Genomic DNA, 22,507 nt, shown 5'->3' with positions numbered 1-22,507 from the left:
ATTCTTCATGTAAGACGAAATGCAGCCATAAACAGTCTGGCCCCTCCCCATCCTCTCGCTATATGTGGGGATCTGGTAACTTCTGTTTCAGTATATCTGAAGAAGTGTGCATGCACACGAAAGCTCATACCAATGACAAACTTAGTTGGTCTCTAAGGTGCTACAGGAAGGAATTTTTAAATTTTGTTTCGACTATACCAGACCAACCTACCTGTAACTAGGCTAGAATCTGACACACAACCAGCACAACGGTGCTGCCAGAGCATGCCAAAACCCATATCCCTACCTCAACAAACCAATAATATTGTTAACAACACTGACAACATTGCTTATAAACCTTATGCTCAAAAGATGTAGGGCACAATATAATGGTTAAAGATTGGGAAAGGTTATGGAAGAAGAATATGAAATTTACCACATGTAATGTTTTAAAAGAAAACACAATGAAGATGATGTATAAGTGGTATCTTACACCGGTAAAACTAGCAAAGATTTATCATAAAAAGGATAATAAATGTTGGAAATGTAAGAAGGTGGAAGGAACCTTTTACCATATGTGGTGGACATGCCCCCAAGTAAAGAGCTTTTGGGGAAAGCTTTATAATGAAATGAAGAAGGTGCTGAAAAACACTTTTGTTAAGAAACCAGAAGCTTTTTTACTTGGGATAATTGGAGAGGAATTAACTAAGAAAAATATTACGTTTTTTTCTGTATGCCACAACAGTGGCGAGAATTTTATTACCAAGAAACTGGAAAAGTGAAGATTTGCCTCCTGTGGATGACTGGCAGTTGAAGCTGATAGAATTTATGGAACTGGCTGAGCTGACCAGAAGACTCTGTGAACAGGGGGGAGAGTCGGTGAAGGAAGATTGGAAGAAATTTAAAGTTTATTTAGTAAATAATTACAAGATTAGTATTGTTTAATATAAGATTTGGAAGTGAAAGGAGGCTTTGGATGAGGTTTGGTTTACCTTTACTATATTGTATACTAAGATTTAGATAAGGGTTGAGATTATAGAGAGTGTCCACTAGTAAGTGACTTCTGGGAAAAGATTTATAATGAACTCAAGAAAGTGTTGAAAAACACATTTGTTAAGAAACCAGAAGCATTTCTAGTGGGCATTGTCAGTAAGGAGATTCCTAAGAAAAATGTATCTTTTTTATGTATGCCACGACAGCGGCAAGAATCTTAATAGCTAAGAACTGGAAATCACATGTATTACCAACAGTTGACGACTGGCAGATGAAGATGATGGAGTTTATGGAACTGGCTGAGATGACCGGATTCGCAACTGGGGAGAAGAAGCAACAGAAGAAGAATGGAAAGATTTTAAGTTATATTTTAAAAAATATGTAAAAGTAACATATTAAGATCAGAATTAGGTTAAAAATAAACTGTGGAATCTATGAATATGTTAAGTGAAAGGAGTAAAATAAGTTTACATAAGGTGATTAAAATGGTTTAGAAATTGCTAAAAATATGTTTGCCAAAGAACCACAGTGGATGGGAACCCGAGGGGGTCCCCATATATAATGTGAAGGAAAAAGGAATAAGTAATTTGATGTTGTGTGTTTATTTTCTTTTTAGTGTTGTTATTGTAGTGTTTTCTTTTTGTGTCTTTTTCTTTGTATTCTGAAAAATTCTAATAAAAATTATTTTTTTAAAAAGAGATTATAGAGAGTAATATTTAGATATAAGTGTTATAGTAAAATAGAATTTTAAGACAAGATAATAATAAGAGATATAATATGCTAGCTAAGTTAGAGTTATAAAATGTTTAGTTAATTTTTAAAAATAGATGGAATAAGATATGGAAAGTACTAAGGATGTCATATATTGAAACGCAGTTGAGAGAGAAAGGAGGAAGTCAACAAAGTTAGAATAAGATTATTGTTTTTTTATTTCTTTTTAATGTATTTTTGTAATGTTTATCTTTTTGTATTTTGTATTTTGTATTTTGCATTTCGTATTTTGTATTTTGTTTTGTGTTTGTTTGTTTAATTTCATAAAATCAATAAATATATTGAAAAAAATAAATAAACCTTATGCCCAATACTAGCACCACAAAGGTGCTTAACACTGTCTCATTGACCATTCCTTATCGCAAACGACAAAGCGAATGACCTGCTCTTAAACAAGGTCTCCCATGCCAGCTGAGACCCAGGACCAACTGGCTGGAAGGCAGACTGTCCAAATTACCCCAAACACACACCTATATAACTACATATAATCTACCCCCTCTTTAACACAAATCTAATTCTACCCCCCCCCCCGTTTCCCTACCCATCACACTTTATTCCAGTGCAACAAAATAGGTTTGATAGACAATATAAGATGAGAGACACAGGACAACCCAGACGGGTTGGCAGAGAATCATCCTATAAAGCAGACACGCGAAAGACTAGCTTAAAAGAAATTACACTACACTAAAGGTGAAGAGGTTGGGAAACCCTATCAAAAGAAAATACCTCCCTCTGGATACCTCCCTTGGAAAGTTCCTAACAAGTTACAGTATCTTAACAAGTTACAGTATCTGAAGAAGTGTGCATGCACACGAAAGCTCATACCAATGACAAACTTAGTTGGTCTCTAAGGTGCTACTGGAAGGAATTTTTTAATTTTTATTTTGTTCCTAACAAGTGGTGGGACTGGCTCCGCCTCTGCAGGGGGTGGGATGGGACTGACTCCGCCCCAGTGTGGGAGGGGTGGGGCTGGCTCCGCATATGCGTGGGGGAGGGCTGGCTCTGCCCCCGCGAAGGGGAATTTCTAGCAACTTCTACACTTCCTTTTTTATTCTCGGACGTTCTCGAAAGTTTGTCCGCAGTATCAGTGGCGAAGAGCTCGTCGGAACAATTCGTTTTTTGTATTTAAGATCAGTTGCTGTTTTCTCTTCGATTGGGTATATAGATGAACTTCTTTAAGCGCAACTTGGGATGCTGTTCCCTATGACTAAGGATATAGGCACTGAGGGGCGCGGCGGTGCCATCCTTCCCGGCGAGCTTCCACTCTCCAAAACGCACCTGCACTGCATTCTGCTAACCAGGTGTGGCAGCTTGGCCGCACCCCTCCCCCACCGCAGGTGCCCGGGGTTGTGGGTGCCATGCAGCGTGCACCGAAATTTGTGGGTTCCCAGCTCCTTCATGAAGAATTTTGCGGGTGCGTGGGCACCCATGGCCCCAGTGAGTTGGCACAATATGCCGCCGTCTGTGTTGCAACAGAGCAGGCACCGCTTCTGCGCAGAGCCCCGCGGGCTTCACCGGCTCCCGGCTCCCGCCCCTTTCCAGCAACTTCTGCCCTCCCTTTTTTCATTCTCGGACCTCCTCCAAAGTTATTCCGCGGTGTCGGTGCGTCGGTAGGAGGGAGAAATGGCAGTGCTGGTCCGAGAAGCAGCCGGGGGCGAAGGCAACGGGGGCACACGGCGAGGAGGAGGCGTCTCCCGAGCGCTGCTGCTGCTGCTATGCCTGCTATCCTGCCCGTCGAGGCAGGCGGACGTTTCGGGTTCGTAGCCGATTGCCTACCGCCGATTGAGATGAGAGGGGCCCCAGGGTGAGGGTCAAGTTGGGAACTGGCCGGTTGGGACTGTGACGTGGGCAGAGGGGGGTTCTTTAAAACCCTGCCCCCCCCCGGCAGTCTCGAGCAGGTCGCGTCGCGCGCCCTGGCGCTGAGGGGCGGAGATCGCTCCGGCGCCCTCGCAGGGCGCAGCCTGGCTTCCGAGCGGCTTCGCCGCGCGGCGCCCTGCCTACCGGCCCGGGGCCCTGTCACCCCGCGCCACCGGGACTCTACCTAGAGCCCCCCCCACTTCGTAGTCCAGATCGGAAGCTTCCTTCCTGTGGGAGTTTGAGAGCTTAGAATGTCTCTCCCGCCCCGCAAAAAACTCTCCCCCACTTGCCCCGCCCCCTCCACTCCTGGACTCCTGTCATCAAGATTTGCTGTTAAGCCATAGAACAAACTCCTAGGGGGTCGACGTCCCTTTGCCCCCACCCCCAATATAATATTTATGGGGCTGGCACCCCCACAGTGGATGGTAATTGCCATTCAAATGGTGTGCGTGCACTGTGTCATGTGATCGATTACCTCCCCCACCCCAATATTTTATTCAAGTTGCCACCCCTGCTTTCAGAGATCTCAACATGCGGGACACAACTCGACCACCTAGAAATATACTTTGCCCTTTCTGCCCCTTCCCCCCAGTTCACTATTTTTATGATACTGTAACTGGGCAAGATTGGTAGTTTGGGGGCCTTCTCAAAGGGTTTGTTTGCCTTGTTTCCCTTGGCACGTTAGGGTTGAGTGTTTCAACCCTAAATGCATCTGTTCGGCTTGTCCCCTGGAGGCACACTCCATCTCGAGACAGAGGGATGGCAGCAACGAAAGTCCTTGGCTGACACTGTTAGGACCCGTCCGGACATTGGTTAATGTGGATTGTGCGCCGAGCTCCTGTCTTAATTCCCGCTTGTCCATGTGGCATTATCCTCCTGAGCTATGCTTTGAAAAATCTGACTAGGGAGCTACGTCAACTGCATAGGGGATATCTGACTGGATTTAGGGAGGAGGAAATGTGGGAGAGCAGAAGTTGATGGAGAACACCTCATGGACATAGGTGTCTGGCCCTTCTAGAGAAGAAGTTCAGAATTACAACAGGGGTTTGTGGGAGGTCACAGCTCAGAGGCAGATGAGGGGGAAAGTTGGGAAATAATGGGAGAGGGAGAGGAAGCACCTGAAAGGCAACAGCTGATGGACACAATGTCTTTAGAAAGCATTCAAGACCTTCCCCCTCCCAGAACCAGACGAGCCTTGAAAGTGGTAGAGCAAAGGGCTGAGAAGCAAAGGGTCCTCAGTGCCACCTGTAGGGAAGAAGGTGACAAATGCTTTCCATTCCCACCTATTAGTTCTAGACCCACCCTTTGGAGTCACTGAAAACAATTCTTTAGATACTTGAAGACTGCAAGTGGGAGAGATGGTGTGTGTGTGGAGATTTACGTGGGACAATGCCATTATCCAAGACTGGGTTGTACCATGCTAACCTTCTGGAGTAGCTGTCATGCACAGGCCATGGCATAACACAAAAAAGTGGCTGCCATGAAAATTGTGGCATAACAGCAAATTAAATAGAGAGAACACACACACACCCAAAAAACCCTGATGCATACCATGGGAAGTTCACTATGCCCTGCTTGTCCGAATAATAGCCATCTCTCATTCACAACACACCAATGTTGTCACTGTCGGACAGCAACATGAACAAAACTCAATATCAGGAAAAATGTACGAGGAAGGCACTCTTGTTTCTCAAAAATCTCTTAGACATCGCCAGCAACATACCCATCTTTCTAGGAGGGCTAGAGAGTGATAATAATAATAATAATAATAATAATAATAATAATAATAAAGTTCAGAATCTAGGGAACCTGCTCAGGGCCACCACTGGAACCTGAGTATCATATTCACTGAGTTGGTGACTCCTGTCCTGTCCCAATGAGTTTTGGAATCCTGGCATCTTTGGGATTCTGTAGGGTTGAGCTCACATGAGGATGGTCTGCACCCAAAGGATGATGGGATCCAGTAAGTTTCCAAACTGCCTTCAGGGACTTCAGTCAACAAGTGCAATATGAACAAGTGCAATATGAACTGTACAATATGAAATGTGCAATTGCAAAGGTGTTACTTTTTTGTATGGTGTAATGAGATCAAGCCTCTCTTAAGATGTGGGATCTAATCTGTCTGGTTGGTGGTAGGATTCTATTAATGAGTTGCCCTCATCTTCTTCCAGGTTCTACACACTGCCCTTCTGATAACTTCTCCATAGCAGAAGGTTCAGCTGGGATGATCTTTGCTAATGTTTCCAGTTATTCCTGCATTCATTATTTATGTCATGAGAACAATTGCTCTAATACTGATGATGCCATATTAGCCATAACTGAAGGAGAACTGAGAGTCTACAAAAGCTCATTCAAGGAAGGCTTCTATCTACAGGGAAATGACCTCTTTATCAAGAATGCCAGCAAACAGCTTGCTGGAAAATACAAACTTAAAGATCGTGACAGTAAAATCTGTTTCCAAGTCTTCCTTAGCATACTTGGTGAGCTTCTGAAGTTACTGTAATATGGATTCACAACCACTGAGGGTGGGGGTGAGGAGGGCTGCTTGCATTAATTTCTTTTTGGTTTGCATCTGTTCCTATTAGTTATTATTGTTATTAATAATAGAATTTACTACCCACACTTCTCCATAAAATCTCAGGGTAGGGTTTTTTTAATAAAAAAATTAATATTCTATTATAAGAACTTCATTTATTAAAAGATAGAGTGAGAAACAAAGAAAGTGAGTTGAATTGAAAAAGAAAAATGTAACAAGATAGTAAGAATATACACACCTGTATATTAATGTATGGTAATGTAAGAGTAGGGACGTGGGTGGTGCTGTGGGTTAAACCACAGAGCCTAGGGCTTGCTGATCAGAAGGTCGCGATGGGTGAGTTCCCGCTGCTCAGTCCCAGCTCCTGCCAACCTAGCAGTTCGAAAGCACGTCAAAGTGCAAGTAGATAAATAGGTACCGCTCTGGTGGGAAGGTAAGCAGCATTTCGCTGCGCTGCTCTGGTTTGCCAGAAGCGCCTTAGTCATGCTGGCCACATGACCTGGAAGCTGTATGCCGGCTCCCTCGGCAAATAAAGTGAGATGAGCACCGCAACCCCAGAGTCGTCCACGACTGGACCTAATGGTCAGGGGTCCCTTTACCTTTACCTTTAATGTAAGAGTACAGATCTCAGGGTAGTTTACAACAAAACAAAAATACATTATTTCTTGCATCGTATTATCATATCATGCTTCCCTGCTATTTTGATAGCTACCTGTATTCTGGCCCTATATTAAATTAATGCATCTTTTTTTTCACTTCTAGACCCTAGGCACAGCCCTTCAGCTAATCTTTCCATACCAGAAGTTTCTTCTGGGACGATCATTCCTAATACATTGAACCATTCCAATAGTCCTGCTTTATACAAGAAGAACCACTCCTCCTCTGTTGGGCAAGGTGTTGACACGTATGGAAAGCATGTCCATATATCTGACAGCAGCCCTTCTATCAAGAATGCTAATTTATATCTCATCATGTTTAGTGCATGTGTTTTGTACCTTTTGTACTTTCAATAAAGGAAAGGAAAGCCATCCTGCCTTAAGATACTTTTTTTGGGGGGGTGAGTGTCAGGGGACCACCAGGAGTCAGCGGAGAGCCGGGTGGATCAGAGCGAGGGCTCTCGGATGCTGCCAGAGCCCCAGAGCCTAGTGCCTGGCAGCTTCCTCTGGAAGGTGAGACTGAGGCTCAGGAGGAGATGCAGACCCTTCGAGGAGACGGTGGGGGGGGGACTCTGCAGGGAGAGTTGCAGAGGGTGGAGCACTCAAGAGGGGAGGGCTCCAGAAGCTATAGCGCAGATCCCTCAACTGAGCAGCTCCTAGGCCAACCCCAACATCTCTCACCACCAAAGGAACACAAGCGAACAGCAGAGAACCTACACAAGCGACGCTGACAAAAAATCCCACACATATTAAGCAAAATAGAAACATCGTCACCCGACCCCATCTACCTCTCTTCCCCTTTTCTTCCCAATGTCTCATCAAATGAAACTGATTTGTAAAAATGTTATGAGAGACATTGCACATATCTTTGTAAACCAAGAAAACCTTTAATAAAACAACAACAACAACAACAACAAAAAACAACAAAAACAACAAAAACAAAAACAAACTGAGCAGCTCTAGTGGAGAGGTTGCTCCACCAGCACCGCCACCCCAAGAGGGGTGGGGGAAAGAGGAGGTACCAACGAAGGAGGTTCAGGGTGCCCAGGGGGCTATGCTGACGGAAGTTGAGAAGGGGGGACGCTTATGAATTCTGAATCGGATTAGTACAATCATGCTTTTAGATGCTCTGACTTGTACATATGTATATAATAAGACCCTGTAAAAACCAAGCACAGGGTTTGGAGCTGCTTACTCGTGAGGAGCATAGCTATCAAGTTTTCTCGTTTCTCCCGAGGAAGCCTATTCAGCATAAGGCAATTCCCTTAAAAAAAGGGAGAACTTGATAGCTATGGTGAGGAAGCTACCAACACCATTACAGTCACTCCATTGTCTTGATGCCAAGAAGAACAACATAGAAGAAAGTTCCAGTGGATTCAGTAGAACTTGATTCACTTCGGTGGGACTTATTTAACAAAATTTAAATTCTGATATAATTTTCTTAGTCTCTCTCTCTCTCTCACACACACACAAACACACCTTGAGCAAGCCCCCCTTCAGAACAAAGATCAAGGAAATGTAGTTCAAATCCCTACTCTGCCTTGAAGCTCACTGAGTGACCTTGGGCCAGTCCTTTGCTCTCAGCCCTCCTTATTGTGTATAGGGGTTGTCCTGAGGATAAGATGGGGAGGAAAGGATCAGATGAGCTCCTCGAAGTAAAAGTTGGCTGAAAAGCCAATACAGAAAATCCTACAGACAGTTACTTTGAGATCTAATGTATAGAATGTCCTGGGAGATTGAAATGTTCTCCTACTGGTTTCTCTGTTGTGATTCCTGAAGTCAGATTTATGTCCATTTATCCTTTGGCGCCATCCTTTGATGTTATGCTTTGGCGTATTTATCCCCTACAGGGGATCAAGGAGAAGGGGATGACAGGGGACGAGATGGTTGGACAGTGTTCTCGAAGCTACGAACATGAGTCTGACCAAACTGCGGGAGGCAGTGGAAGACAGGAGTGCCTGGCGTGCTCTGGTCCATGAGGTCACGAAGAGTCGGACGCGACTAAACGACTAGACAACAACAAAAAACTTCATGTGGTAGCCAGAATCGATGATCCGTTCCCAGGGACTCCTTTAATAAATAATTTTATGAAAGATTTTCTTGGTTTAAGAAAGAACATGCATTGTCTCTCTTTTCAGATTGCTGTCTTTTTTTTCTTTTTCTTTTTTACATTTGAAGTGGGACATTAGTATTGTATCCCGAATAAGGTGGGGCAAGAAGAAGAAGGTGATGGGGGTGGTAATAGTGCATTTGTGGTTCTTTTTTTAAATGTCAGCGTCACTTGGGTAGGTTCTATTCTATTCTTAAATATAATAAACGAACAATTCGTTTATTGTATTTAAGACCAGTTGCTGTTTTTCCCCCGATTGGGTAGATGAACTTCTTTAAGCGCAACCTGGGATGCTGTTCCCTAGGCTATGACTAAAGATATAGGCACTGAGGGGCGCGGCGGTGCCATCCTTCCCGGCGAGCTTCCACTCTCCAAAACGCACCTGCACTGCATTCTGCTGTCCAGGTGTGGCAGCTTGGCCGCACCCCTCCCCCACCGCAGGTGCCCGGGGTTGTGGGTGCCATGCAGCGTGCATGGCCCTGGCACTGAAATTTGTGGGTTCCCAGATGAGATCCTTCATGGGGAATTTTGCGGGTGCTTGGGCACCCATGGCTCCTGGGAGTTGGCACAATATGCAGCCGTCTGTGTTGCAACACAGGAGCTTGTGGTGGACTTTAGGAGACAGAAGAACGAGGTCCAGCCACTTTTGATTGACGGAATTTGTTTGGAGAGGGTAACAACGTTTAGATTTCTAGGCATTGAGTTACAGGAGGATCTGTCCTAGAGTGTTAATACAAGGGGGGTTGTGAAGAAGGCGCAGCAGAGACTGTATTTTTTGAGAATTTTAAGGAAAAACCATCTTCCACAAAAGCTGCTGCTTGCCTTCTATCACTGTGCCATACAGAGCGTGCTCACGTACGGTTTATGTGTGTGGTACGGAAGCTGTACTTCCCAGGACAGAGCAGGGCTGTGTAGAATTATTAAAACAGCAGAGAGCATTATTGGCTGCTCACTCACCACCTTAGAACAAATTTACACCACCAGGTGCCCTAGACAAGCACTAGATATATCAAGAGATCCAACGCACCCTGGTCACCATTTCTTTCAGCTCCTGCCATCGGGACGGAGATATAGAACAATGCAGGCAAGAACGAGCCCTCTCAGGAACAGTTTCTTCTCTAGAGCGATTTTGGCCTTAAATGGAAAGCCTGGACTTTGAAGTCATCTTATTTTACTTGTTATTTTGTGTTATATTTACTGTTTTTAATTAGGTTTTTGTAATTTTGGATTATGCGGAATGCTTTATCGGAGTGGATGTAGCAACCGAGTAATTTCGTTGTTCCCGCAAGGGGACAATGACAATAAAGATATCTTATCTTATCTAACAGAGCAGGCACCGCTTCTGCGCAGAGCCCCGCGGGCTTCACCGGCTCCCGCCCCTTTCCGGCAACTTCTGCCCTCCCTTTTTTCATTCTCGGACCTCCTCCAAAGTTATTCCGCGGTGTCGGTGCGTCGCTAGGAGGGAGAAATGGCAGTGCGGGTCCGAGAAGCAGCCGGGGGCGAAGGCAACGGGGGCACATGGCGAGGAGGAAGCGTCTCCCGAGCGCTGCTGCAGCTGCTGCTATGCCTGCTATCCTGCCCGGCGTCGAGGCAGGCGGACGTTTCGGGTTCGTAACCGATTGCCTACCGCCGATTGAGATGAGAGGGGCCCCAGGCTGAGGGTCACGTTGGGTTGGGAACTGGCCGGTTGGGACTGTGACGTGGGCAGAGGGGGGTTCTTTAAAACCATGCCCCCCACTGCGTAGTCCAGATCGGAAGCTTCCCTCCTATGAGAGTTAGAGAGCGAGGATGTCTCTCTCGCCCCACTTGCCCCGCCCCCTCCTGTCATCAAGATTTGCTGTTAAAGTAAGCCATAGAACAAACTCCTAGGGGTCGACGTCCCTTTGCCCCCACCCCCAATATAATATTTGAGGGGCTGGCACCCCCACAGTGGATGGTAATTGCCATTCAAATAGTGTGCGTGCACCCGTCATGTGATCGATTACCTCTCCCCCCCCCAATATTCTATTCAAGTTGCCACCCCTGCTTTCAGAGATCTTAACATGCGGGACACAACTCGGCCAACTAGAAATATACTTTGCCCTTTCTGCCCCCACCCCATGTGACCATCTTTTATGGTGGTGTAACTGGACAAGATTGGTAGTTTGGGGTCCTCCCACCCCACCTCGAATTTCTCAAGGGTTTGCCTTGTGGAAGGGGTGTTACCAGGTATCTAGTTTTATGTCATGATTGGTATGAAAGTTGTACAACTGAGGTGTGTGTGTGTGTGTGTGTGTGTGTGTGTGATGTGTGTTTTTTGTTTCTGTAGAAAAAATGCAGTTTAAATATATTTTTTTAAAAAAAGGTTGTTAAGGGATTTATATACTGATATTATCAGAAATCTCCCCATTCCAGCTATGGATCTTAATCACTTAGTCAATACTACAGAATTCAGGGGTAGGCAACCTGAGGCCCGTGGGCCGGATGCGGCCCAAGTGCCTTCTCAATCCGGCCTGCAGGCGGTCCGGGAATCAGCGTGTTTTTACATGAGTAGAATGTGTGCTTTTATTTAAAATGCATCTCTGGGTTATTTGTGGGGGATAGGAATTCGTTCACCCCCCCCCCAATATAGTCCAGCCCACCACATGGTCTGAGGGACCGTGGACCAGCCCATGGCTGAAAAAGGTTGCTGATGCCTGCTACAGATAGCCTGCAAGATGATGAATAAAACAGGCAGAGACAGAAAAGCTGCTTTGTCTAAAAGTGGAGTGGGGAAGCTTTTTAGCTCCACAGGCCAGATTCTTATCAGGATTTGCCTAGCAGGCCTATCTGATTGGCTAGTGCAGCCAACTCCAGGTGATTTGGTGCTTTGAAGTCCCCAAATTGGGAAGTTTTTAATGTTTGATATTTTATCACTTTTTAATTCTGTTGGGAGCTGCTTCCAACAGCTGGGCAGGGTATAAACGACGACGACGACAACAACAACAACAACAACAGTCTTGGCATGCACAGCCAACTCAGCAGGTTTTAACCCACCGGGAGCAAAATCCTGATTTCTGCTGGGATCTGCTGTACACAATCATTTCCTGCAGGGAACTGGCACACGCAGACACAACCACTGCACATCACCTGATGTCACCAAAGCTTTGGGGTGACAGATGTTGATTGACAGGTGGGCATGGTATGGAAGAAATTGTCCTGTGTCCAACAGGTTCTTTGGTCAACAAGTGGAATATGATCTTTACCAAATGTGCAATTGCAAAGGTGTTACTTTTTTGTATGGTGTAATGAGATCAAGCCTCTCTTAAGATGTGAGATCTAATCTGTCTGGTTGGTGGTAGATTTCTATTAATGAGTTGCCCTCATTTTCTTCCAGGTTCTACACACTGCCCTTCTCGTAACGTCTCCATAGCAGAAGGTTCAGCTGGGATGATCTTTGCTAATGTTTCCAGTTATTCCTACATTCGTTATATATGTCATAAGAACGGTTGCTCTGATCCTAATGATGCCATATTAGCCATAACTGAAGGAGAACTGAAATTCTACAATAGCTCATTCAAGAACGCAAGCAAACAGCTTGCAGGAGAATACCAACTTGAAGATTTTGAGAGCAACATTTGTTTCCAAGTCTTCCTTAGCATACCAGGTGAGGTTCTGAAGTTACTGTAATACAGTCATACCTCAGGTTACGAACGCTGTGGGTTGCACGTTTTCAGGTCGTGGACCGCTCCGAACCCGGAAGTACCGGAATGGGTTACTTCTGGGTTTCTGCGCTTGCGCATACACAGAAGCACAACATGACAATACAGGCATGCACAGAAGCGCCGAATCGTGTCACGCACGTGCGCAGATGCAGAGCTTTAGGCTGCGAATGTTGCGGGTTGCGAACGTGCCTCCTACACAGATCATGTTCGCAACCGGAGGTATGACTGTATGGATTCACCACAACTGAGGGTGGGGGTGAGGAGGGCTGCTTGCATTAATTTATTTTTGGTTTGCAATTGTTCCTATTAGTTATTATTATTATTAATAATAGAATTTACTACCCACACTTCTCCATAAAATCTCAGGGTAGGTCCCCCCCATAAAATCCCTAATATTCTATCATAATAATTTCATTTATTAAAAGACAGGGTGGAAAAGAGAGTGAGTTGAAAACAAAAAAAAAGTAACAAGATAGTAAGAATATACACACCTGTATATTGATGTATGGTAATGTAAGACTACAAATTTCAGGGTAGTTTACAACAAAACAAAAATACATTATTTCTTGCATTGTATTATCACATCATGCTTCCCTACTATTTTGATAGCTACTCTTGCCCTATTTTAAATTAACACATATTTTTTATTTTATTTCTAGACCCTTGGCACTGCCCTTCAGCTAATCTTTCCACACCAGAAGGTTCCTCTGGGACAATCATTCCTAATAATATATTGAACAATTCCAATAGTCTTGCTTTATACAAGAAGAACCACTCCTCATCTTCTGGGCAATACATCTTGAGCATAGCCATGGGACACCTGAATCACAGTGTCGGCATGTATGAAGAGCACATCTATATATCTGATAGGGGCATTTCTGTCAAGAATGGTTATGAAGTACTTGCTGGAGAGTACCAGCTTGTAGGGACCCAGGTGGCGCTGTGGGTTAAACCACAGAGTCTAGGGGTTGCTGATCAGAAGGTCGGCGGTTCGAATCCCTGCAATGGGGTGAGCTCCCGTTGCTCCGTCCCAGCTCTTGCCCACTTAGCAGTTCGAAAGCACATCAAAGTGCAAGTAGATAAATAGGGACCTCTCCTGTGGGAAGGTAAACAGCGTTTCCGTGCGCTGCTCTGGTTCGTCAGAAGCAGCTTTGTCATGCTGGCCACATGACCCGGAAGCTGTCTGCGGACAAACGCCGTCTCCCTCGGCCTATAGAGTGAGATGAGCGCCGCAACCCCAGAGTCAGACACAACTGGACCTGATGGTTAGGGGCCCGTTAACCTTTACCGTTACCAGTTTGTTTATCAGAAAAATGGATCCTGTGTGCTTCAGTTCTTCCTTAATATACCTTGTAAGTTTCTGATGTGATTGATATCTATAGAGATTCACAGCCACTGAGGGAGGAGACAATGGTTCCTTTTATTCCTTTCTGTTTGTTATATATTTGTACTATTCAGGAGCTTTAGAGGATTCCTAGAGTCAAGGTGTTGCCTGTATGGGAATGTTAGGGATGTGGATTAGGATATATTATTAGATAGATCCTATCCAAGCTTGTGTTAGCAAGCTTCCAATATCAGCAGAGTGACATTCCCCTTTTGTGCGCAGCAAAGCATGTGCGTTAGATTCGCTAGAATCTCTATAACAATATTACACTTTATAGTTCAATATTACACTTCCTGGCAAAGGTCCCCTTTGTCCCTCTTAAAAGAAATACACAACACAGTGTTTATAAAATAAGATAGAGTTTACTTACAGTTTCATCCTGAGTTACAGCATAATCTCAGAAAGGCAGGCTTGCTTAGAAAAGTTACAAGTATATATACATCTAGAGACTACTTAGTAAAGTAAGACTCCATTTGGTCTCACTCTTGGCTGCAGGCCTAGAGTGAGAACCATGCTAACTAGAGATTCTCTGAAGATGTGTTCCCATCGAGGGAGGAAGTAGCTAAGAGAGAGAGTGATTGCAGGCTAGGGCTTTTGTCTAATCCAACTCATTTGCATGTCTGAGGGAACAGGAACTGACCTGTAGTCAGGTGTCCCTCCAGGTGAGTTCCTGTTAGTGGACACTCTAGGAACTGTTGTGACTTGTCTGCCCCAGTGTTCCATCCCACAAACCCCTTCTCAGGCAATTCACAACATTCATTACATACAAAACAAAACATAAGCAACTTTATTCAACCACCCAAGATTCCCAGCTTGACACGCAGGTTCTGGAAACTCTGTCTTGGCAGGGGTTTTGTTAGGATGTCTGCTGTCATCTCCGATGTGCAGCAGTACGACAGTTCGACAAGTCCATCTTGTATCATCTGGCGAACGTAGTGGTACCTGACCCCAATGTGTTTTGAGCGTGCTAGGAACTTCTCATTCTGCGCCAGCTTTAGACAGCTTTGGTTGTCCTCCAGCAGGCTTATAGGTTCCTTTCTCTCCACGCCAAAGTCTGTTAGGAGTTGGTCCAGCCAGGAAATCTCTCTGCACGCTTCTGTAGCCGCAACATATTCCGATTCTGTAGACGATAAAGCTATACATTTCTGTTTATAACTGCCCCATGTGATAGCTCCGCCCCCATACATAAAGACATGCCCGCTTGTGGATTTATAATCAGAATTATCACCCGCCCAGTCAGCATCAGTGTACCCAATGAGCTTAGGGTCACTGAGAGCTGGTAACATTAATTTACAATCCATTGTACCCTTAAGATATCGAACCACCCTCTTCACACCAACCCAATCATGCTCAGTGGGACTACTCACTTTCCTGCTGAGAATCCCTACTGCATTGGCTAAATCAGGTCTGCATGTGGTAACTAAATACAAAAGTTTACCAATCGCTGAACGATACTCTGTGTTGTTTGGCAGCAGCTTCGAATCCTCTTGGTTCTTTAAGAAGTCTGTAGCCATCGGGGTGTCGACGGGTTTTGCATCCTGCAATTGCATACTCTCCAACAGTTCAATTATCTTTTGCTTCTGATTAAGTAGAAATGAACCATCCTGTTCTCTTTCCACTTGAATCCCAAGGTAATACTCAACTGGTCCTAATTCCTTCACTTGCACTTCCTTGTTGAGGTGCTGGACTACATTTTTATAATCCCTGTCATTTGACGTTGCGATTAAAAGGTCGTCAACGAAGGCAAGAATATAAGAAAATTGTCCATTACTCTGCTTAGTGTACAAACACTTGTCAGCTTCACCTTGCTTGTACCCAAGTTTCACCAGCATTCCATGCAATTTCAAGTTCCAGGCTCTGGCTGCTTGTTTTAAACCATACAGTCCCTTTTGAAGCTTGCAAACCAAATGTGCCTCATTTGGCTTTATAAAACCTTTAGGCTGCTTCATGTAAATTTCTTCAGAAATTTCCCCATGCAAAAACGCAGTAGCTATATCGATGTGTTTCACCTCCATCCCTTTAGATGCTGCGATGCTTAAAAGTAATCTTACGCTACTGTATCTCACTGTTGGTGCAAAGACTTGGTCATAGTCGTGGCCATATTGCTGTGAAAAACCTTGTGCCACTAGTCTTGCTTTGTAACGTTGCACCTCCCCTTCTGAACCCCTTTTAACCTTGAACACCCATTTGCTCCCAATTGCTTTCTTACCAGCAGGTAATTTTGTGAGTGTCCAGGTCTTGTTCTTGTGCAGTGCGTCAATCTCCTCCTGCGCGGCTTTCCTCCAGAGACTGGCTTCGGTGGCTGGCATCTGCTCTACCTCTTCCCAAGTGGAAGGTTCTGGTGGAGACGCCGACCCTGCAAAGTAGGACAGTCGTAGTGGCGGAACGCCCTTGTTGGTTCTGGATGAGCATCTGACCTCTGGTTGTGCAACCGCATCAGCATCCTCATCCTCCTCCAACGCTGGCATGTCCACGTACAGCTCCTCCTCTTCGTCTCTGGTGCCGCCAGGGGTCTGGACCTCTGCGTCTTCTGGGGTGTCGCCTGTAGGGGGTGTTGTGACACTAGAAGGTATATTAGTTCCTTGTGCTAAAGGAAAACTTATAAACTCTTCATCTGGTGACTCTCTAGAACAGTCAATAACAGTGTTCTTTGTATCAAACTTTCCTAGTTCATCAAAATGAACCACATGGTATGGGTCTACTCTGCCACTCTTTGGATCTAGAACTCTATATCCCTTTCCTCCAGGAGCATATCCAACCAGAATACCTGCTTTTGCTCTGGAGTCAAGCTTGTGTCTGCGCTCTTTGGGCACGTGGTAATAACAGACACTTCCAAACACACGTATGTGCTGCAGACTTGGGACTCTCCCGTGCCAAAGTTCAAATGGTGTGCGTTCTGCACCCTTTGTAGGCAATCTGTTTTGCAAATAAATCGCCGTATTCGCCGCTTCACCCCATAGCTTCTGTGACAAGTTGGCCTCTTTTAACATGCACCTTGTCATCTCCATAATAGACCTAAACTTTCTCTCAGCAATGGAGTTCTGTTGAGGCGTGTAAGCGACTGTAGTTACATGTGCTATGCCTTCTTGTGCCATGATGGCCTTCATCTGCCGTGAGCAAAACTCTCCACCATTATCCGAAATTAAGGTGGAAGGAGCTCTCTGGAATTTGTTCTTCACCATGTTTAAGTACAGTTTGAACAATTCCGGTGTCTGACTCTTTTCTTCTAGAAAATATCCAACACAATATCTTGAGAAGTCATCTATAAATATCGGAATGTACTTATTGTTTCCTAGGGAAGGTACATTCAGCGGACCACATAGGTCAGTATGAACAGTGTCCATGACTTTTGTGCTTCTCTTCTCTGTACAACGTGGGAAGGAAGGCTTGACTGCCTTTTCAGTTATGCAAGTTGTACAGTTTGGCATTGGTGTACTGCAATTCTTTACCTGTAGACCTTTTACCAGATTTTCCTTCTGCATTTTCAGGATAAGGTTGGTATCCCTGTGTCCAAGCCTTTTGTGCCAGAGTTCCAGATCTGGTTGATCCTTTCTGCTGGGTTGTGCAACCCTTGCAGACTCATTCTCTGAAATATCAATCTCATACACATCATTGATTAGTTTGGCTTGAATAAACACTTCACCATCTTTTATCACATTGCATTGTCCATTTTTAAATATAATTTCAAAACCTTTCTTGTCCAAGCTAGACACACTTATTAGATTACAGTTCAGCTTTGGTGCATACTTAACATTACTCACTGTAGTATCAAAAGACTCATTGTTCACTTTGAAATTCAAGTTCAAAGATCCTGCACCTATTGACTTTATAACATTTCCATCAGCAATTTCAATCTCAGACTGTTTATTATTGTCTATTTCATTGAAATATTCCCTTTTATAACAGAAATGGCTGCTTGCTGCACTGTCCAGAAGCCACTTATTGCGCTTTCCTTCACAGCTCTGGAAAGCTACATTTCTTTCTTGCAATATCATTGCACGCCCCCCCCTTCTTTTCGCCTTTTGGTGGAAAGGGGCGGGATTTATTCCTAGGTGCCCGGCATTCCTTCGCCATGTGCCCTTTTAAATTGCAGTTAAAGCAAATTATTTCCTTTGGCGTTTGTCTGGACCTTTGGAAATGCTTGGAAGCATAATTAGTGTCCTTTCTCCCTGTATTCCTTTCTGAAGAATCAAGGTAATCTCTGCATTCCTCTCTCAAATGATCAATCAGTTCTTCAAAAGTCAGGTCCTTTTTGTGATCCATGCAACTCTTGAATGAACTGAAGCTTGGTCCTAGAGATGCTATCAAAAATGAAACCTTTGTTTCTTCATCAAGGGCTTTAGTAGTAAGATCAATCCTCTGAACAATTTCACTAAATTTGCTGATATGGTCAGTGAATTCTTCTCTTGAATTCATCCTCAGCGCAGTTAATTTGCTCATCAAATTCCTGTAGGAGTTCTTAGTAGATGCTCCATACCTGCGCTCAATATCTTTTAAGATTTTAGCTGCATCATCTTTGCTATTAACTGATGTTAGATGCCTGTTGCGAAGTCCACTCAAAATTATGTATCTGGCCTCGCTGTTCATGCGTTTCCAATTTGCTATCTTGGCTAAATCCTCTGCTGTTGTGCCAGTAGGCATAGGTTTTTCAATGGCATCCAAAACATTCCTTGCATCTAAAAATGCTATCAGGCGTTGTTTCCAAAATACATAATTGTCATCATCTAGAGCCATGAATCCTGGCTTAACTCCACTATCAAAATCCGCAAAAGCCATCTTGGAATCTCAAAATTCTAAAAATTTCTCAAAATTCAAAAATTTGCCAAAAATTCCAAACTCAAAATCTCTAAAAATATCTCGAAATGCAAAATAATCTTCACTGCCTCTGAGTTCTCAGTGCTGTAAACTCTGAGGGAGGGGAGGGGTAGCTAATCCCCTAGGCACACTGGAGAACAATAGACCATGTGCTTACCAGGAAGTTCTAACTGAAAAATCCTACTCAGTTCAAAATCACAATCCAAAGCAATCCTTCAAAAATACACAAAAATACGCAGTCCTGGGCCGTAATAACCCTTTATGGGAATGTTAGGGATGTGGATTAGGATATATTATTAGATAGATCCTATCCAAGCTTGTGTTAGCAAGCTTCCAATATCAGCAGAGTGACATTCCCCTTTTGTGCGCAGCAAAGCATGTGCGTTAGATTCGCTAGAATCTCTATAACAATATTACACTTTATAGTTCAATATTACACTTCCTGGCAAAGGTCCCCTTTGTCCCTCTTAAAAGAAATACACAACACAGTGTTTATAAAATAAGATAGAGTTTACTTACAGTTTCATCCTGAGTTACAGCATAATCTCAGAAAGGCAGGCTTGCTTAGAAAAGTTACAAGTATATATACATCTAGAGACTACTTAGTAAAGTAAGACTCCATTTGGTCTCACTCTTGGCTGCAGGCCTAGAGTGAGAACCATGCTAACTAGAGATTCTCTGAAGATGTGTTCCCATCGAGGGAGGAAGTAGCTAAGAGAGAGAGTGATTGCAGGCTAGGGCTTTTGTCTAATCCAACTCATTTGCATGTCTGAGGGAACAGGAACTGACCTGTAGTCAGGTGTCCCTCCAGGTGAGTTCCTGTTAGTGGACACTCTAGGAACTGTTGTGACTTGTCTGCCCCAGTGTTCCATCCCACAGCCTGAGGATGCTCCTAGAGTTTTTGTTTCTGTGCAAAGGTGCCCTTCATTGTGCAATACCATTAATAAGTTGCCTTCTATCTGCACTTTCCATGATTTGTCCTTCTGATAACTTCTCCATACTAGAAGGTTCCTCTAGGACAGGCATGCCCAAAGTCTGGTCCGGGGGCCTAATCCAGCCTGCCGGTCGATTTAATATAGCCCCTGCGTCAGTTAATTTCCTGTGCTAAAATTCCCCCAAAAGCTCAACAACTTCCATTCTAAAAGAAGCTCAACAACTTTCGTTGCCCTTATGCATGTTCACTTCATCAAATCTGGCCCTCTTTGAAAAACGTTTGGACACCCCTGTTCTAGGATGATCATTTCTCATCTATCAATCCATTCCCTGCTACAAGCTCCCCATATCTGCTATAATTCAACCCCCAATTCAAGGTACAGATATTTTTTTTCTAAAAAATCAAATACAAGACTAAAACCTGCTCTAATGGTCAACAGTTGAATCTTGCAAATAACTTGTGACCCACCAAGGTGAACCACAGATCACTAGTGATGTGTTATGGACTGTATCAAAATACTTTTTACTCAGAGTTTTAGAGTTTTAAAGTCCTGTACTGCTCAGGACTGCAACATATAAAGAACCACATTTCTCCCTTTGAATGATCCTGTGAGGCGATTTCTGCTCTGCATACCTCTGAAGGAGGTCTGATGGGTGGTGATGGGTGATGGATGGATTCTGTGTACTAGGACTCTGTTTCTGAAATGTTCCTCCCACCTGGCACCAATTTTGTCATTGTTCTGCTACAGGCATTCGGGCAGCACCAGTGATTGAATGTTCCAATTCTGTTTTTATGTGTGTCTATTTTTGTATTATATGTTTATTCTCCTTGTAACTCACTTTGATACCCCCTTTTTTGTAGCTAAATACATTTTTTAAAATCTATAAACCTTAACCCAACCTTGGAGGAAAGGCAGGATTTATTTGCAATGCAAAATAAATAATAGACCCATGCAGGAGGACAGGAAAACAGGATTGAGACCCTGATCACCTCCCCATCTGCCATAATGGCTAGAAGGCCAGATTCTAGCCTTTTCGGTGAAGTTGGGGAGTGTTGCACATTGATCTTTTGAGGGGTAAATACATTTGAAGAGTGCCACTTGTGTGCCTGCTGACTTTCTCTATGCTTCCGTTTCAGGGCGCACACCTATCTGGCCATACATCACAGGGATTTCCATCATTTTGCTGCCGTGTTGCATGCTGTGTTGCATGATCTATCAAATAAAGAGAAGAAAAGCCCGTTTAGCCTTGCTGCTTAGCAAATGGACCCCTGCCTTCAGGGTCATCAGAGGTACAAGAAATGTGGAAGAGGCTCATCCAGCAGAGAAAATGGAGACTCTCTTATCCCTGGGAATAAAAACTTCACAATGTGTGGCTGCAGAGTAGAAGCTGCAGGATCTTGACCCCCCCCCCGTGTCTTAGAAGTATTTATTGTTGGTTTTTTGTATCTTTTGTTTGCTAAGAGTCTCGCTACCCTGACCAGGAGAGCTTTTAACTAAATCCTGAAGGGGAAAGGACACAATATTTTAATCTGTTTTAGTATCTTAACTTTTGCATTTTAAAGTACTTTTGTAATTTTTTCTTTATCTTTTGTTTTGTTATCTTTTGTAAACACTTTGAGGGTTTTTGCAATCAAACAGTATACAAAATTTATGAAATAAATATTACAGACAACTGGGAACACTTGGTCCTGGGGATGATAGCTTCATTGATACACAGGAAACAGAGGTGGTGCTACAGGGACCTGCTAAAGAGCAGGAAACTACAAGAAGGAATGACTCATGTTTTCATTTGTCTCTATACTAATGCACAGAGTATGGGAAACAAGCAAGATAAATTTGAGCTCTTAATATAGGATGGCAAATAGGACCCGGTAGTCATTACTGAAACCTGGTGGGATGATACTTATGACTGGAATGTAGAAATTGAGGGGTATAACAATTTTTTTAAAAATAGACCAAACAGGAAGGGTGGAGGAGGAGCATTACCGTCCTCGTCTCTCTCTCTCTCCTGCACGCGCTCCGAAGAGGGAAAGGCAGCGCTAGCTGGCACGCCCGGCCTTGGCTGCATCGGGGCTTCCCGGCCAAGGCCTCTGGGGCTGTTTCCCCGCCCTGCCCCGCTGGAGTCATGTGGCTTGCGCCCTGCGCCGCCATCAGCGTTCTCCTTGCGGGAGAAGGGAGAGAGAGAGACGAGGCGGCAGGGCGCTCCTGGCGGCGCAGCTCCTTCTGCTGCGCGGAGGGTCGGCAAAACTTGGGTCCGGGGATCGGGAGCGGTGGGGGAGATTGAGGCAGTGCCGTGGATTCACTACTGAAAGTGTAGACAGACTGATAAAGGGGCTGTGGAAGTCTTCTGAACAAACATGGAATTTTGAGCTGCAGTAAAATTTAGTGTATACAGTATAGGTCTTTCGCAAAATCCATGTAAACAGTTTTTTTCCTCTCTCTCCTCCTTCTTTCACACTTGCACTCCCTCAACTGAGGAAACAGCAAAACTGCATTTGGGGGCAACTGGGAGTTCCTCTAGACATCCTGTCCACTGAGCATTCAATCCTGGTTTGCTAGCAAAAAAGCTTGCGTGGAGGCTATACTGGGCTTGCTCTTTATCAAGCATTTGTTCCAGTTTGATTGCACAGAGGTTATAAGGCTTCACATCAATTGATTGCTGTCCCACATTTTTTAGCACACCCCCTCATCACTTTCCTTACCACAAAAAAAGTTCAGAAGTTTTAGTTTTTCTCAACGCAGATTTGTATTGACAGAGCACTTCAACATACTCTAACTGACTGCCAGT

The 22,507-nt window shown here is 44.2% G+C and overlaps 2 protein-coding genes and 1 long non-coding RNA gene across 3 annotated transcripts in view; 2 read left to right on the top strand and 1 right to left on the bottom strand.

Moving 5' to 3' along the window:
* Positions 1 to 22,507, bottom strand: part of LOC118076193 (C-type lectin domain family 2 member B) — a 68,944-nt gene that overhangs the window by 26,006 nt on the left and 20,431 nt on the right. The window lies entirely within an intron of this gene.
* LOC118076178 (uncharacterized) lies at positions 3,362 to 7,155 on the top strand. Its single transcript, XM_035098796.2, has 3 exons — positions 3,362 to 3,499; positions 5,772 to 6,080; positions 6,899 to 7,155. The coding sequence occupies exons 1-3, from the start codon at positions 3,367 to 3,369 to the stop codon at positions 7,147 to 7,149; spliced, it is 693 nt and encodes a 230-aa protein (XP_034954687.2). The 5' UTR covers positions 3,362 to 3,366; the 3' UTR covers positions 7,150 to 7,155.
* On the top strand, positions 10,382 to 21,123 carry LOC132591688 (uncharacterized). The gene is made up of 3 exons (XR_009557075.1): positions 10,382 to 10,509; positions 12,258 to 12,527; positions 20,856 to 21,123. It is a non-coding gene; the product is annotated as an uncharacterized LOC132591688 (long non-coding RNA).

The sequence above is a fragment of the Zootoca vivipara genome, chromosome 2 (assembly GCF_963506605.1).
Source record: "Zootoca vivipara chromosome 2, rZooViv1.1, whole genome shotgun sequence".
Classification (NCBI taxonomy): domain Eukaryota; kingdom Metazoa; phylum Chordata; class Lepidosauria; order Squamata; family Lacertidae; genus Zootoca; species Zootoca vivipara.
The sequence above is the reverse complement of the archived record's forward strand: the minus strand, read 5'-3'. Positions and strand labels throughout refer to the sequence as shown.